Here is a 17,412-nt window from a genome sequence, read left to right on the forward strand (position 1 = left end):
AGTTTGTTTTGACACCATGTCAGTTGGAGGTTTCTTATCTTGTAGGGCAGCAAGAAAGTAACTCTCTTAACAACCTACAGACAAAACATTGTACAAATATGTGACAGCTGCTTGAATGCAAAGCCAAAGCATAAGACTTGTGTTGCTGCTGTATTTGGAAAATTGGGGTTAGGGGTGTAGAACCCCCATGCTACCCCTCTATTCCGCTTTGGTTAGACCACACCTGGAATATTGTGTCCACTTCTGGGCACCACAATTCAAGAGAGATATTGACAAGCTGGAATGTGTCCAGAGGAGGGCGACTAAAAGGATCACAGGTCTGGAGAACAAGCCCTATGAGGAGTGGCTTAAGGAGCTGGGCATGTTTAGCCTGAAGAAGAGAAGGCTGAGAGGAGATATGATAGCCATGTATAAATATGTGAGAGGAAGCCACAGGGAGGAGGAGGGAGCAAGCTTCCTTTCTGCTTCCCTGGAGACTAGGACGCAATGGAACAATGGCTTCAAACTACAAGAGAGGAGATTCCATCTGAACATGAGGAAGAACTTCCTGACTGTGAGAGCCATTCGGCAGTGGAACTCTCTGCCCCGAAGTGTGGTGGAGGCTCCTTCTTTGGAAGCTTTTAAACAGAGGCTGGATGGCCATCTGTCAGGGGTGATTTGAATGCAATAGTCCTGCTTCTTGGCAGAATGAGGTTGGCCTGGATGGCCCATGAGGTCTCTTCCAATTCTTTGATTCTATGATTCTATGAAAGTGGAAAACCGTTTAAAAAAACCCTATTTTTCCTAGGAGAACATCTGGATGTTCTCAGTAAGAGAATGGAGTTGGAGACTCTGCATGGAGCAGGGGGTTGGACTAGATGACCCATGAGACCCCTTCCAATTAACATCATGTGAAGTTACTTTGCAAATCATTCTGGCGAGAAATGCAGCCACTGTTCATAAATGCTTCTTTATTAGGGCAAACATTGTATACACATCACGTTGGCATTTTCTGTAGTGAAACCAGAACTCCAAAATCTGGTTCTAATACTCTGTAGGGCAATTCTGATCTCGCGAGAAGGGGATTGGAAACTCATTAAGCACCCATTTTGCCCAGCTCTCAGCTAAAGGCCTCGAAGGGTGCAGGATATAATGCTGTTTGTGAAGAAGGTGAAGAGAAGAAGGCAAGTTCATGCCTCACATGGACCTTCTTTCCAAAGACTCAAAGAAGCCACTGTCTGTGAAATTTTGTTAAAATAACAACTTGCCCCAAGGAAAGGCTCCGTTTCCATCACCTGGTTCTCATGGATTGGGAAAAAGAAGGAAGGCACCTTTTGTTCATGGATGACCAGTCTGTAGGGTGTTAATGGCCTAGAATCCAAAGCACCAATTCTGGAAGTTTAATTCAGCATGGCTTCAGAAGAACCCGGTTACCCAGAGTTTAGCTTTGTCGAAAATCCAGATTTCCTTCTGGGCATCAGATCCATGGACCGAGGGAAGCAACTTGTTCATTCATTCAGAGTTCTCCTTCCAACTTCATTAATGACAGTTCTGGCAATTTGGGTGGCAGGGAACGCCATTCACCTTGCAGCGGCAGCCAGCGCTGGTGTCACCCGAACCCTGCCAAAAAGGAGGACAACAGCAAGGGGTTACCCATAAGAAGACCCCTGTTACTGCAGAACCCATATCTACAGTTGTAAACACACACTAACATGACCTCTCTAAGAAATTGTAAGGTATTTCAGGTGATTCTGTGGCATACTTATCCAGGAAGTTAAACTTCAAGAGTTGTGTTGGAGGACCTAACACATTCCTAAAAGTGATTCCTCTAAGTCTACTAACACAATTCAATATTATGCTGGAATAGGAAGGGAGGTGAGGCGAGGGAAAGAGACTATTTCCTTTTGAAAAACCTCTTTGCTGCCTTAAACTGATTCAGTTTCTTCTTTTATATTGGCAGGGACTTTCTGTGTGCTGTTAAACCTTTGTACTTTATATCATAGGCAATGAAACACTCTTGTGTATAACAAAGTAACACAGTTTATTTATAACTTCTGGCTCCAACGCTTGTGGTTACATTTGTGTTTTGTTGCAATCTTGAGGCTTACAGTCAGTATTATTTACTTGGCTAACTTTTCTGAATAAACTATCAATGTTTCACATTCACAAACATGTTACTTGCTTTACACACTCTTAGCTGAATTATATTCTGAACTAAGGCAACACTAGCCTTCTTTATGTTCCTTAAAACTCGAGCTCTATTTAAGTGTTTCTCTATATCAGAAGTCTGATATAGAGAAATAACTGCTTATTTCTATCAAGCACTCAAAAACCAACTCTCCTCTTCACACACAGATCCCTAACTGTCATTTTCAAACTCCCTCACTCTAACTGCCTCTTTCAGAACCTTGGCTCCGCCCCTTTGGAATGTTAATCTCTGCTCCCCCCAACTGACATTTTGGCCTAGCAGCCTTTTCAAATCCTGGGCCTAAACTAATCTGCATATGACCAATTGGCTTCACATATGCAAATGAATCCTATATCTGCTGTTGCTACCCTGTCTGTACTTATTCTTCCCTATCTGCCATATGTAAACATAGAGCTATACATCAAAACTTTAACATAGAGTAGCAATTTCACTACAGGAGGTAATTCAGTGGCATCTGATTGTATCTATAGTTTCACATAACCACAATCTGCATTGAAATGTATCCCCTATGGATACGAGATCTTACTATAATGCGAAGTTACCACAAGGCTATCGTATTTAATTGCATAATAGTCACACTTTTTCCCCTTCAAAAAAAGCGGGTGCGACTGTTATGCGGTGAAAAATGGGAAGCCTATGGGGCCTTCCCTAGCTGGCAGACCTCATAGGCATCCTCTGTCTACATGGTCTCCTTCAGCTTCCGAATATTCCACCTAAACATTGGGAAGAAGAGCTGTTTGACAGTAGAATATTTGCTTTGGAGTCCAGTGGAGTCTCCTTTTCGTGAAGCTTTTAAATCAGAGGCTGGTTGGCCATCTGTTGAGAATTGTGTCTTCCTTCCTGGCAGAATGGGGTTGGACTAGATGGGTTTTGGGGTCTCTTCGAACTCTAGGATTTCATGTCAAAGACTTCCAAAGCCATACAATCGACAATGATTTAGGAAGTATGTGCTCTTAACGCAACTCATTAGGCTTTGTCCATAGGGGCACTATAACTCCCCATTTAGATGAGGGCCACATCCCACTATCTACTTGGTTAGTACATACCGCTGGGCCCCAGCGTGGGCCTTTGGTCACCCAGCAGATCTCTGTGTGGCAAACAGTGCATCGAATCCAGTCGCAGCCATCTTTCTTTTGGACGATGATCTTGCAGGTGGGGCAGTACATGGCCTCCCCATTTTGCACCATTTTCTGAAAGGGAAGAAAGACAACATTAGCTAAATTTCTTTCAAATGCAAGTGGAGGAGGTGACCTGGGGTCTATAAAGATGCGCTGATACTTTTCCATGCAATGCTACTAAGAAACCTCTTTCCCATCTTCTGTTGGTGCAACTTAGCTTTTCATTTATCCCTGGCCAAACTTTCCCATTTGTTAGTTTTGAAACCAGGTTTTGTTCTCAAAGATATGATCTACTCTTCTCAGTCTGATGTTCTTCCTAAATTATGAGTGCAACCTCTCTTCCATCATCCAAGCCATGTATAAAAACCTTGAACGATTCCGAAACGGAGCCCTTTTCTCACCAGCAACATCTCTGTGGTCTGCTGCGCAGCTTGGTCGTTCTGCGCCCGGATCTGGAGATCATCTTGGTACTCCTTGCAATTCATGTTTTCGTGGATCGCCTGCAGAGAAAACACTGTTGGGATTCCAGCTCTGCACCTCCCATGTCCTGGTTATTAAACACTTTTTCGTGGGCTCAACCTGTGGAGCATTCATGCACCTTCTTAGCAATATCGAGAAGATTTTCCTAATATCTTTAGATCAGCAGAAGACAAACTTGCACTGTCCTCAATTTGACATCCTTTCAGATATTTAAACATGGCAGAAACAGAAGAAAGGCCTGCCTCAGGGGAGCATGCTTGTTCCATCCATGTTCAACATTTACACAAATGACCAGCCACTGCCAGAAGGGACAGAGAGCTTCATCAATGCTGATGATCGTGCCATTACTGCTCAAGCAGGGAGCTTTGAGATGGTTAAACAGAAGCTCTCCGAAGCTCTAGGTGCTCTTACTGCCTATTACAGGGAAAACCAGCTGATCCCTAACCCATCTAAAACCCAGACATGTGCCTTTCACCTTAAATACAGAGAAGCATCCCGAGCTCTGAAGATCACCTGGGAAGGAATCCCACTGGAGCATTGCAGCACACCCAAATACCTGGGAGTCACTCTGGACCATGCTCTTACCTACAAGAAGCATTGCCTGAACATCAAGCAAAAAGTGAGTGCTAGAAACAATATCATACGAAAGCTGACTGGCACAACCTGGGGATCACAACCAGACACAGTGAAGACATCTGCCCTTGCACTATGCTACTCTGCTTCTGAGTACGCATGCCTAATGTGGAACACATGTCACCAGGCTAAAACAGTGGATGTGGCTCTTAATGAGACATGCCGCATTATCACAGGTTGTCTGCACCCTACACCACTGGAGAAATTACATTGTTTAGCCATTATTGCACCACCTGACATCCGCCGGGGAGTAGAAGCCAATAGTGAAAGGGCCAAGGCAGTGACATCTCCGGACCATTCCTGTCTAGATATCAGTCAGCACGCCAATGCCTTAAATAAAAAAAGAGCTTTCTAAGTTCTACAGAGATACTCACAGGAACACCTCAGCAAGCAAGAGTCCAAAAATGGCAGGCTAAAACCCAGAACCTCAATTTATGGCTGATACCAAATGAGAGACGTCTTCCTGGGTACACGGAAGACTGGGTGACTTGGAAGGCACTGAACAGGCTGTGCTCTGGGACCACGAGATGCAGAGCCAACCTTAAGAAATGGGGCCACAAAGTGGAATCCACGACATGCGAGTGTGGAGAAGAGCAAACCACTGACCACCTGCTGCAATGCAACCTGAGCCCTGCCACATACAAAATGGAGGACCTTCTTGCGGCAACACCTGAGGCACTCCAAGTGGCCAGATACTGGTCAAAGGGCATTTAATAGAATGCCAAGTTTGCAAGCTTTGTTTTTTAAAAATACATTAACTGTACCCTTGCTTCACTCCTGATACGATAAATAACAAAGCAAAAGACAAACTTGCACTGTCCTCAATATGACATCCTTTCAGATATTTCAACATGGCTCTCATTTCTGCTCTCAACTGTCCCTTCTCCAAGCTAAACATATCCAGAACTCTAAGATGCTTCTCAGAGGGATTCATGGTTTCCAGACCGTTGACCACTTTGGTCATCCTTCTCTGGACACTTTCCAACTTGTCCATCTCCTCCTTGAATTATGATGCCCAGAACTGGACACAGTCATATTCCAGGTGAGGTCTGACCAAAGCAGAATGGAGTGGGACTATGACTTCCTTCGATCTAGACCCTACCCTCCTTTTGATGAAGACTAGAATCACACTGTTTCTATAGCTGCCACATCACACTAGAGTAGTTCCCATTTTAAGTCTTTATTGTTGTGTCCTGGCTCCATCCCGCTCTAAGTAGCTCAAGGTAGCCTTCAAACCTATCCGATGCATTGCTCATCACCAAATAGGTAGACTCAGGGCGCATCTGTACTGTGCAATTAATGCAATTTGATACCTTGTATAACCAGCTACTGGAACTGAATTGCCTGCAGCAATAGTCTCAGTAGAATTAGTTGTTTGGGGCTCAATACTACCACTGGATATGAGGGATGCTGGACTCCGTCTGCTTTGGTCAAAACAGTCCAAGAAAAATATTGCACAAGCTGAAAGGTGTCCAGAGAAGCACGACCAAAGCAGTCAAAGATCTGGAAGCTAAGGATCCCTCTGAGAAGTGGCTTAGAATAATAATAATAATAATAATAATAATAATAATAATAATAATACTCTATCTATCTATCTATCTATCTATCTATCTATCTATCTATCTATCTATCTAAATGCGCTGTGTATAATGAACACCCTAAAAACAAAAGAACCAATGAACGAAATCACACCAAATTTGGCAACAAAGCGTCTCACTACACAAGGAGTGATCATCACTTAAAAATTATGATTTTGTCATTTGGGAGCTGTAGTTGCTGGGATTTATAGTTCACCTACCATCAAAGAGCATTCTGAACTCCACCAACAATGGAATTGAAACAAACTTGGCACACAAGACTCCCCTGACCAACAGAAAACACTAGAAGGGTTTGGTGGGCATTGACCTTGGGTTTTGGAGTTGTAGTTCACCTACGACCAGAGAGCACTGTGGACTCAACCAATGATGGATCTGAACCAAACTTGGCATGAATACTCAATATGCCCAAATATAAACACATATGGAGTTTGGGGGAAATAGACCTTGACATTCGGGAGTTGTAGTTACTGGGATTTATAGTTCACCTACAATCAAGGAGCATTCTGAACCCTACCAACGATAGAATTGGGGCAAACTTCCCACACAGAACCCTCATGACCACCAGAAAGTACTGTGTTTTCTGGTAGCCTTTGGTGACCCTTCTGACACCCCCTCGCAATCCCCCCCTTAAGGGGTCCCAAACCCCAGTTTGATAAATGCTGCCTTAAGGCCATCCAGTCCAACTCCCTTCACCAGGGCAAGAAAACATAATGAAAGCCCTCCTGACAAAGGGCCATCCAGCCATTCACACACACACATATATGTATATGCCAGATGCTGTATCAAAGATTTGAAAGGGACCCCTAAAGAAGGACAATAATATGTGGCATGTTCCAGAGTAGGCAAACCAGACAATCTCCACATCAACACTGGCAAAGAAACAGCAAGAAATACTGTTTATCCGCAAGCATAAAGACATTACATATATTAGATACCAACACTTTCTCGTTACTTTATTTTCCAGATCACCAGACTGGGCCACAGCAACGCGTAGCAGGGGACCACTAGTTTATTTATAGAAATCTAGGTATGTTTAGCCTAGATGAGAGAAAGTTGAGAGGGGACATGGTAGCCATGTTTAGATAATTGAAGGGATGTCACATTGGGGAGGGCAGCATGTTTGTTTTCTGTTGCTCTGGAGACTAGGACACAATGGAACCATAGATTCAAATAGCATAAAAATATATTTCATTGAAACATTAAGAAGGACTTCATGACAGTAAGAACTATTTGGCAGTGAAATATGCACCTCACCTGGCAGAGCAGGCAGTTCACTTTCAGGCAGACAGGGCAAGGGAACTCGTTGACGTCGTCCTCATAGAAGCACCAACCTCGGCAGTCCGTGGTTTTGCAGTGGTAGCTGGAGCGGCTGCGGTTTTCGGCAACGGAAATGCCCAGGTCCAAAAAGCGCTGGTACTCCGCTTCGCTCAAGAGCTGTGGGATCAAAACATGGGAGCATCTCAGAGTAAATTCCCAATTCTTTGGCTACAGAACTACTTCTGAGTTAACATCTGCACTGTAGAACAAATGTAGCTTGACATCCCTTGCAACCCCCATGGCCCAGTGCTATGGAAATATAAGAACTGAAATCTGGTGACACACTAGCAATATTCAACACTGGCTAGAATCATAGAATTAAAGAGTTGGAAGAGACCTGGTGGGCCATCCACTCCAACCCCATTCTGTCAAGAAGCAGGAATATTGCATTCAAATCACCCCTGACAGATGGCCATCCAGCCTGTTTAAAAGCTTCCAAAGAAGAAGCCTCCACCACACTCCGGGGCAGAGAGTTCCACTGCTGAACGGCTCTCACAGTCAGGAAGTTCTGCCTCATGTTCAGATGGAATCTCCTCTCTTGTAGTTTGAAGCCATTGTTCCATTGCGTCCTAGTCTCCAGGGAAGCAGAACACAAGAGTGCTCCCTCCTCCTCCCTGTGGCTTCCTCTCACATATTTATACATGGCTATCATATCTCCTCTCAGCCTTCTCTTCTTCAGGCTAAACATGCCCAGCTCCTTAAGCCGCTCCTCATAGGGCTTGTTCTCCAGACCCTTGATCATTTTAGTCGCCCTCCTCTGGACACATTCCAGCTTATCAATATCTCTCTTGAATTGTGGTGCCCAGAATTGGACACAGGCTCTTCGACTTAGAAATGGAGATGCACACCAGAGTCCCAGAGTTGGACACAACTAGACTTAATGTCAAGGGGAAACCTTTACCTTTACATGATTTTAGGGGTTTTTAGATATTTGTTTTTTTAAGAATCTTAATTCCAGTTTAATCTAAATTGTATTGTTTTTGTTGTTGTAAGCCACGTTGAGTCTCATTTGAAGAGAGAGGAAAGTGGGACATAAATATAATAACAATAGTAATAATAGTAAAAATAGTTCTCCGGATTCCACAGCATTCAGCCATGGCAGTTAATGTCATGTCAAACTGCATTCATTCCACAGTGTAGATTGCAACTTATTATTATTATTATTATTATTATTATTATTATTATTATTGGGTTGTTGTAGGTTTTTTCAGGCTGTATGGCCATTGTCCAGAGGCATTCTCTCCTGACGTTTCGCCTGCATCTATGGCAAGCATCCTCAGAGGTAGTGAGGTCTGTTGGAACTAGGAAAAAGGGGTTTATATATCTGTGGAATGTATATAAACCCCTTTTTCACAGATATATAAACCCAATTTTCCTAGTTCCAACAGACCTCACTTCCTCTGAGGATGCTTGCCATAGATGAAGGTGAAACGTCAGGAGAGAATGCCTCTAGACAATGGCCATACAGCCTGAAAAAACCTACAACAACCCAGTGATTCCGGCCATGAAAGCCTTCGACAATACATTATTATTATTATTATTATTATTATTATTATTATTATTATTATTGATTGCTTGAAGCTCACTAATTCATTGATTCAGTGATTGACTGTTTGAAACTCTGGAGCTGCTTCAAATAACCTTGGTTCATGCCCACATCTGGTCTGGAGATGGGAAGCATTAGAGACCCATGTTGGACCTCTGCATCCACGGTGCTTTCACAGCCTTTTAAGGAAGGGTCTGCAAGAAATGAAGCTCCTCTTGGGCCACTTACCGCCTTGATCTCCCGCTCCAGAAGCTGCGACGGACAGGAGTATTTCTCATCAATGTAAGGGCATCGAACTTCTGGCTCCTGGCTGTTCAGGATGGTCCCTCTCAGGCAATCCCTGCATATAGATAGTGGCAGAAATGCAGGAAATGCTTAGGTGGCAATGCAAGATAGGGTCTTCTCGGTGGTTACAAACGGGGAAAACAGGCCAGGATTTACCACAATCCATCCTCTATCTGGCAGCTTCCTAGTACGTTGGACGGACTATAACTCCCATCATTCTCAACCCATCTTGGGAGGTGCAATCCAACTAATCAGAAACTGCTCCCCTTCATACCCACAAATGTATTAGCTTGGAAATCAGTGGTTCTGACATGAGGAGCAAAAGAAAGTGAATTGATTTTGGATTTTAATCCGAACCAAGGTGGGGAAGACTATATCTCAAACAAGAGTCAGCATCTTGGAGATAGTCTTTAAAGTTCAGAATGAATCCCAGAGCAATTTTGCTCCCTTTCCCCAGCCCTGGAGCCAAGAGTTGCCCACTGTATACGGATGCTGGAAGGTTAGTTGGGTTGTACTCCAACTCCCATAGTTTCAGTTCATAGAATCATAGAATCATAGAATCAAAGAGTTGGAAGAGACCTCATGGGCCATCCAGTCCAACCCCACTCTGCCAAGAAGCAGGAGTATTGCATTCAAATCACCCCTGACAGATGGCCATCCAGCCTCTGTTTAAAAGCTTCCAAAGAAGGAGCCTCCACCACACTCCAGGGCAGAGATGTTTGATTAATGCTAAAACACATCTCTCCAGTGGTCCGTGGGGCACCCCCAAGAAAGGCCCTGCTACAGAGCTTACTTGCAGAAGACGTGCAGGCATTCTCTTAAGGTCACCCCTTCGCCAGCCTCCAGGCCCACGAAGCAGATGGGACACTCCACCCCTTCGTCGGACGGCACCAAGCTCTGCCCGTCCAGCTGCAGGAGCTCTTGGTAGTTCTTCTGCTTCTGCTGCTCCTTGGCCTGAGTCAGGAAAGACAGAAAGGGCAAGCTGAGAGGTGCAGAACAAAGGGATTTGTTTGCCTAACATCTTTGTATCCAAGGTTGGCCCTTGCAGAAGTGGGAAAATGTCAATTAAAAAACCTGAGAGAACACCCTAAATTTATTTATTTCTCGTGTCATCTGCAACCAGAACATTGTATTACATTTCTAACAGAACAAAACAAGCAAACAGATAAAAAAAACACAAAGTTTGCAAACTTGGCATTCTATTAAATGTCCTTTGACCAGTATCTGGCCACTTGGAGTGCCTCTGGTGTTGCTGCAAGAAGGTCCTCCATGGTGCATGTGGCAGGGCTCAGGTTGCATTGCAGCAGGTGGTCAGTGGTTTGTTCTTCTCCACACTCGCATGTCGAGGATTCCACTTGGTAGCCCCATTTCTTGAGGTTAGGGCTCTGCATCTCGTGGTGCCAGAGCGCAGTCTGTTCAGCGCCTTCCAAGTCGCCCAGTCTTCTGTGTGCCCAGGGGGAGTCTCTCATCTGGTATCACCCACGGATTGAGTTGCTGGGTTTGAGCCTGCCACTTTTGGACTCTCGCTTGCTGAGGTGTTCCAGCGAGTGTCTCTGTAGATCTAAGAAAACTATTTCTTGATTTAAGTCGTTGACGTGCTGGCTGATACCCAAACAAGAGATGAGCTGGAAATGTCTCTGCCTTGGTCCTTTCACTACTGGCTGCTACTTCCCAGCGGATGTCAGGTGGTGCAATACCGGCTAAGCAGTGTAATTTCTCCAGTGGTGTAGGGTGCAGACACCCCGTGATAATGCGGCATGTCTCATTAAGAGCCACATCCACTGTTTTAGTGTGGTGAGATGTGTTCCACACTGGGCATGCATACTCAGCAGCAGAGTAGCATAGCGTAAGGGCAGATGTCTTCACTGTGTCTGGTTGTGATCCCCAGGTTGTGCCAGTCAGCTTTCGTATGATATTGTTTCTAGCACCCACTTTTTGCTGGATATCCAGACAGTGCTTCTTGTAGGTCAGAGCACGGTCCAATGTGACTCCCAGGTATTTGGGTGTGTTGCAATGCTCCAGTGGGATTCCTTCCCAGGTGATCCTCAGAGCTCGGGATGCTTGTCTGTTCTTAAGGTGAAAAGGCACATGAAAGGCACCCTAAATGAGGCATGGGCAAACTTGGGCCCTCCAGGAATGGCCCAGGTTAGGACTTGGATGGAAGAATGTCAATGGGTGCTAAGCAGGGCCAGCCCAGATTCAGACTTGGATGGGAAACCACCACTGCTTGCTACACAGGAATGGCCCTGGTTCGGAATGAATGAGAGACCACCCAAGACCAATAAGCATGGATGGCCCCGGTTCGGATTTAGATGGGAGAACGTCAATGAGTGCTAAGCAAGGCTGATTCAGGTTTAGACTTAGATGGGAGACCACCAATGGGCGCTAAGCAGGGCCAGCCCAGATTCAGACTTAGATGGGAGACCACCAATGGGCGCTAAGCAGGGCCAGCCCAGATTCAGACTTGGATGGGAAACCACCACTGCATGCTAAGCAGGGATGGCCCTGGTTCGGAATGAATGGGAGTCCGCCCAAGACTGAGAAGAATGGACGGCCCTGGTTCGGACTTGGATGGGAGAACGTCAATGAATGCTAAGCAGGGCAGATTCAGATTTAGACTTAGATGGAAGACCACCAATCGGCGCTAAGCAGGGCCAGCCCAGATTCAGACTTGGATGGGAAACCACCACTGCATGCTAAGCAGGGATGGCCCTGGTTTGGAATGAATAGGAGACCACCCAAGATCAATAAGTATGGACGGCCCCGGTTTGGATTTAGATGGGAGAACGTCAATGAATGCTAAGCAGGGCTGACTCAGATTTAGACTTAGATGGAAGACCACTAATCGGCGCTAAGCAGGGCCAGCCCAGATTCAGACTTGGATGGGAAACCACCACTGCATGCTAAGCAGGGATGGCCCTGGTTTGGAATGAATGGGTGACTGCCCAAGACTGATAAGAATGGACGGCCCCAATTCGGACTTGGATGGGAGAACGTCAATGAATGCTAAGCAGGGCAGATTCAGATTTAGACTTAGATGAAAGCACCAATCGGCGCCAAGCAGGGCCAGCCCAGATTCAGACTTGGATGGGAAACCACCACTGAGTGCTAAGCAGGGATGGCCCTGGTTCTGAATGAATGGGAGACCGCCCAAGACTGATAAGAATGAATGGCCCCGGTTCGAACTTGGATGGGAGAATGTCAATGAGTGCTAAGCAGGGCCGATCCAGGTTTAGACTTCAATGGGAGACCCCCAATTGGTGCAAAGCAGGTCCAGACCAGTTTCGGACTTGGATGGGAAACAGCCACTGGGTGCTAAGCAGGAATTGTGGGAGTTGAAATCCAAAACACCTGGAGGACCAAAGTTTGCCCATGGATGCTTTAACAGGTTAGAGAGCTGGGCCAAAACTAACAGAATGAAGTTTTACAATACTACCAGAGGAAATAAAATGCATAGATATTATTATTATTATTATTATTATTATTATTATTATTATTTGAAACACAACAAAATGAGTCCACAGCAGACACTCTGCTGGCTGTTGTATTGGATCACACGTCAGACACTTCCCAAGTGTCTAGGACTGTGTGATGTATGGGCGAATGATGTGTGCAGATTGATTATTATTATTATTATTATTATTATTATTATTATTATTATTATTTTCATAGTGTGTTTATTTATACCGCCCATTTTCTCTCCACAAAGGAGACTCAAAGATAATGGATGGGAGACATCTTTGAGCTAAAAATAGCTCATGGAAAGGGATCCAAGACCATTAGGAAGAACTTCCTGATGTTTGGAACTATTTGGCAGTGGAATATGCTTCCTGGAAATCCAGTGAAATCGCTTTCTCTGAAGGGTTTTAAGCAAAGGCTGGATGGCCATCTGTCAGGAGGGCTTGGATTGTGTCTCCCTGCATAGCCCTTGGGGTCTCTTCCAACTCTATGATGCTATGATTCAAATTGCAGAAAAATAAATTCCACCTAAACATTAGGAAGACCTTTCTGATGGTTAGAGATTTTCAACAGTAGAATATGTTTCCTAGGAGTCCAGTGGAGTCTCCTTCCTTCTCTGGAGGTTTTTAAGCTGAGGTTGGATGGCCATCTGTTGAAAGTGGCTATTGCTACCTGGCACAATGGAGCAGGACTAGATGGCCTTTGGGTCTCTTCCAATTCTAGGCTTCTATGCTTGTAGTCCATCTTTGCAAAAACATATGAGAAGCTCAGCCTCTCATTGAACATCGAGAAAACCAAAGTGCTCTTCTAGCAGGCACCAGCCTATTCCCCTGCAATGCCAGAAATACAGCTTAACGGTGTAACATTAGAAAATGTTGACCATTTCCGCTACCTTGGCAGCCACCTCTCCACAAAAGTCAACATTGACACTGAAATTCTACACTGTCTGAGCTCTGCAAGTGCAGCTTTTTTCCAAATGAAGCAGAGTGTTTGAGGACTGGAACATCCGTAGGGATACCAAGGTGATTGTTTATAAAGCCATTGCCTTCCCAACTCTGCGAAACATGGACTGTCTACAGACGTTACACTCAACTCCTGGAATGATTCCATCAGCGCTGCCTCTGAAAAATCCTGCAAATCTCTTGGGAAGACAGGCAGACAAATGTCACATGCTGGAAGAAGCAAAGACCACCAGCATTCAAGTGATGCTCCTCCGCCATCAACTCCACTGGACCAGCCACATTGTCCAAATGCCCGATCACTATCTCCCAAAGCAGGTACTATACTCCCAACTCAGGAACTGAAAACAAAATGTTGGTGTATTGTCGAAGGCTTTCATGGCTGGAATCACTGGGTTGTTGTAGGGTTTTTCGGGCTATATGGCCATATTCTAAAGGCATTTTCTCCTGACATTGCAGGCGAAACGTCAGGAGAAAATGCCTTTAGAACATGGCCATATAGCCCAAAAAAAACCTACAACAACCCAAAATGTTGGTGGATAGGAAAAGAGATTTAAAAATGGGCTGAAAGCCAACCTTACAAACTGTGGCATAGACACCGAGTGTGGACTGGGAAGCCCTGGCCCTTGAGCACTCAAACTGGAGGTCAGCTGTAACCAGCAGTGCTGTGGAATTTGATGAGACATGAATGGAGAATGACAGGGAGAAACATGCCAAGAGGAAGGCATGTCAAGCCAACCCTGACCAGGACCACCTTCCACCTGGAAACAGATGGAAGAACTTGTGGATCAAGAATAGGTCTCCACAGCCACCTACATGTCCACCGCCAAGACACTACACTTGGGGAACCATCATCTTTGGGTACGAGGGATCGCCTAAGTAAGTAGGTCCAGCACACACCAAGGTCTCAGCCTCTCACCCTTTCGTACTGCCGTAGGGCTTCTTCCTCCCGCTGCATTCGCTGCTGTTCCTCCTCGTCCGGCTGGTAGGCCTCCGGCATGACGTACCCCTTGGGCCGCTCCGTGCAGCACATCTCACACCCGGGCCGCGTGGGCTTGTTGAGGTAGGTGCAGGTGGGGCACTCCCAGCCGACCTATATCCGCAACAACAGAGGAAGAAGAACGATGGAGGACAACACAACTTGGGGAGGGGCATGTTCCCCTTCTGCTCCACCATCATGTACAATGATATCTCTTACCATTGGAGGCACAGCAACAAGAGGAGGAGGAGCCTCGTCCCTCTCCTCCTTCAGATCCATGTGGTCTGGGACCACTTCTGCAGCCGCGGCTGCCACTCTTGACGTCCCTCTGGGCAGCAGGATGCCATCTTTGATGCCCAGCTCTAATGCAAACAAAACAAAAGAATGCAATTGGCAAGAGGAGTCATGGAAGAAGCACGACCTCGAGACCAGATGTGGACTTCCAACGTATGATTAGTTGTAGAAACATCAAGACAAAAAGTCATTGTGGTTGCATCAATAGTATTATCGTATCCAGATCAGGCATGGGCCAAGTTGGGCCTTCCAGGTGTTTTGGACTTCAACTCCCACAATTCCTAACAGCCTACCGGCTGTTAGGAATTGTGGGAGTTGAAGTCCAAAACACCTGGAAGGCCCAACTTGGCCCATGCCTGATCTAGATTAAGGGATGTCATAGTCCCATTCTATTCTGTTTTGGTCAGACCTCATTTGAAATAAGACTGCATCCAGTTCCGGGTAAAGCAATTCAAGAAGGAGATGGATGAGTTGGAAGGTGTCCAGAGAAGAGCCACCAAGATGGCCAAAGGTTGGGAACCATGAATCCCTTTGAGGAGCATCTTAGTTTGGATCTGCACTGCCCTCTGTCCTAGCATCTGATCCCAGATTATCTGCTTTGAACTGGATTATATTAGTCTACACTGCCAGATCATCTGGAATCAGATCCTGGGATATAAGGACAGTGTCGATCCAGATTTAGAGATCTAGTGTTGCAATCCAGAGCAGGGAACGAGGCCCTAAGATAACTATCCATCACACTTGACTGTGAAAAACAATCCTTTTTTACTGAAGAAAAAATGGTTACAAAATAAAGGAAAAATGCAAGTCAAAAGCCACAGCAAAATCAGCAAACATGAATTTAAATGCACAAGAACAAAACCCAAAGCCACACTGCAAAATACTGGAACCTGTTTAGTGATTCACTAACCATACTTGATATCCTAGAAATCTTCCCAAGCTATGGCCAGGGAACCGGGAGAACTGCCAAGGTCTTCATCAATTCTGAAACGATGCCTGAACTGAGACAGTCAGCCCAGCGGAAGGCAATTAAAACCCAAGAATTGATTCCGTGAACCGCCCCTCTTCTTTGAAGCCAATGTTTTTAATTCTTGAATTCAGGAGGATCGACGCAAGCTGAGTGATTTATTTCTATCTTGCCAAATTTTGCCCCTTCTGTTGTCATTACAGTTAACAGGTGCAGAAGGGAGGGAAAGTTCAAGGTCTCCCTCTGAAACATTCTCATGAACACTGGTACTTTCATTTTCCAAATCTACAGAAGTTCCTTCCTCACTAATTTCAGGAGCATTGGCATCAAAAGGTACATTTCCACTAGCATCAGTAAATATATTTTCATTAGCATCAGGAGGAACAAACAGAGAATCAGGTTCAAGTTCAAACTCAAGCTGAACCCCAACATCTAGGTGTATTTAGGTTGAGGAAGAAAAGAAGGGCCATGATCATAGAATCATAGAATCATAGAATCAAAGAGTTGGAAGAGACCTCCCGGGCCATCCAGTCCAACCCCATTCTGCCAAGAAGCAGGAATATTGCATTCAAATCACCCCTGACAGATGGCCATCCAGCCTCTGTTTCAAAGCTTCCAAAGAAGGAGCCTCCACCACACTCCGGGGCAGAGAGTTCCACTGCTGAACGGCTCTCACAGTCAGGAAGTTCTTCCTCATGTTCAGATGGAATCTCCTCTCTTGTAGTTTGAAGCCATTGTTCCATTGCGTCCTAGTCTCCAAGGAAGCAGAAAACAAGCTTGCTCCCTCCTCCCTGTGGCTTCCTCTCACATATTTATACATGGCTATCATATCTCCTCTCAGCCTTCTCTTCTTCAGGCTAAACATGCCCAGTTCCCTAAGCCGCTCCTCATAGGGCTTGTTCTCCAGACCCTTGATCATTTTAGTCGCCCTCCTCTGGACACATTCCAGCTTGTCAATATCTCTCTTGAATTGTGGTGCCCAGAATTGGACGCAATATTCCAGATGTGGTCTAACCAAAGCAGAATAGAGGGGTAGCATTACTTCCTTAGATCTAGACACTAGGCTCCTCTTGATGCAGGCCAAAATCCCATTGGCTTTTTTTGCCGCCACATCACATTGTTGGTCATGTTTAACTTGTTGTCCACGAGGACTCCAAGATCTTTTTCACACGTACTGCTCTCGAGCCAGGGTGGGACAAAGGACTCTTGTCTGCTGGACAGTTTTTCACAGTTAAATATGATAACCATATTTAAATATTTCAAAGGAGGTCATACTGAGGATAATAATAATAAATAATTCTGCTACCCCAGATTTATTTATTATTTCTTTATTTCAGATATTTGTACCCCACCCTTCTCAACCCCCAGAGACTAGGCCTTTCCTGCAACTTAAACAGATCCACACTGCAGAAGAGATCCCACTTAAAAAATTGGGAACCATTCAGCAGTGGGATATACTGCCTGAGTCTCCTTCCCATAAAGTTCTAAAACAGAGGCTGGATGGCCATCTGCCTAGACGGCTTTGATTGTGTATTTCTCTGTGGCAACAGGGGGTTGTACTGGATAGACATTGGGATGTAGGGATCCCA

General features: G+C 45.2%; 1 protein-coding gene across 2 annotated transcripts in view; it reads right to left on the reverse strand.

Annotated features, from left to right (window-relative positions):
- Positions 1 to 930: 930 nt before the first annotated feature.
- Positions 931 to 17,412, reverse strand: part of RBCK1 (RANBP2-type and C3HC4-type zinc finger containing 1) — a 31,233-nt gene continuing 14,751 nt past the window's right edge. For both annotated transcript variants that reach the window (XM_060771862.2, XM_067468272.1), the window contains exons 6-13: positions 14,782 to 14,924; positions 14,503 to 14,676; positions 9,959 to 10,119; positions 9,109 to 9,220; positions 7,272 to 7,451; positions 3,708 to 3,806; positions 3,235 to 3,378; positions 931 to 1,599 (exon numbers count right to left, since the gene is read on the reverse strand). In XM_060771862.2, coding sequence (XP_060627845.2) covers positions 1,519 to 1,599; positions 3,235 to 3,378; positions 3,708 to 3,806; positions 7,272 to 7,451; positions 9,109 to 9,220; positions 9,959 to 10,119; positions 14,503 to 14,676; positions 14,782 to 14,924 — 1,094 coding nt within the window. In that variant the 3' untranslated portion in view covers positions 931 to 1,518. The remainder of the gene's footprint in view (positions 1,600 to 3,234; positions 3,379 to 3,707; positions 3,807 to 7,271; positions 7,452 to 9,108; positions 9,221 to 9,958; positions 10,120 to 14,502; positions 14,677 to 14,781; positions 14,925 to 17,412) is intronic.

Source organism: Anolis sagrei, chromosome 4 (genome assembly GCF_037176765.1).
Source record: "Anolis sagrei isolate rAnoSag1 chromosome 4, rAnoSag1.mat, whole genome shotgun sequence".
In the NCBI taxonomy this organism is placed as follows: domain Eukaryota; kingdom Metazoa; phylum Chordata; class Lepidosauria; order Squamata; family Dactyloidae; genus Anolis; species Anolis sagrei.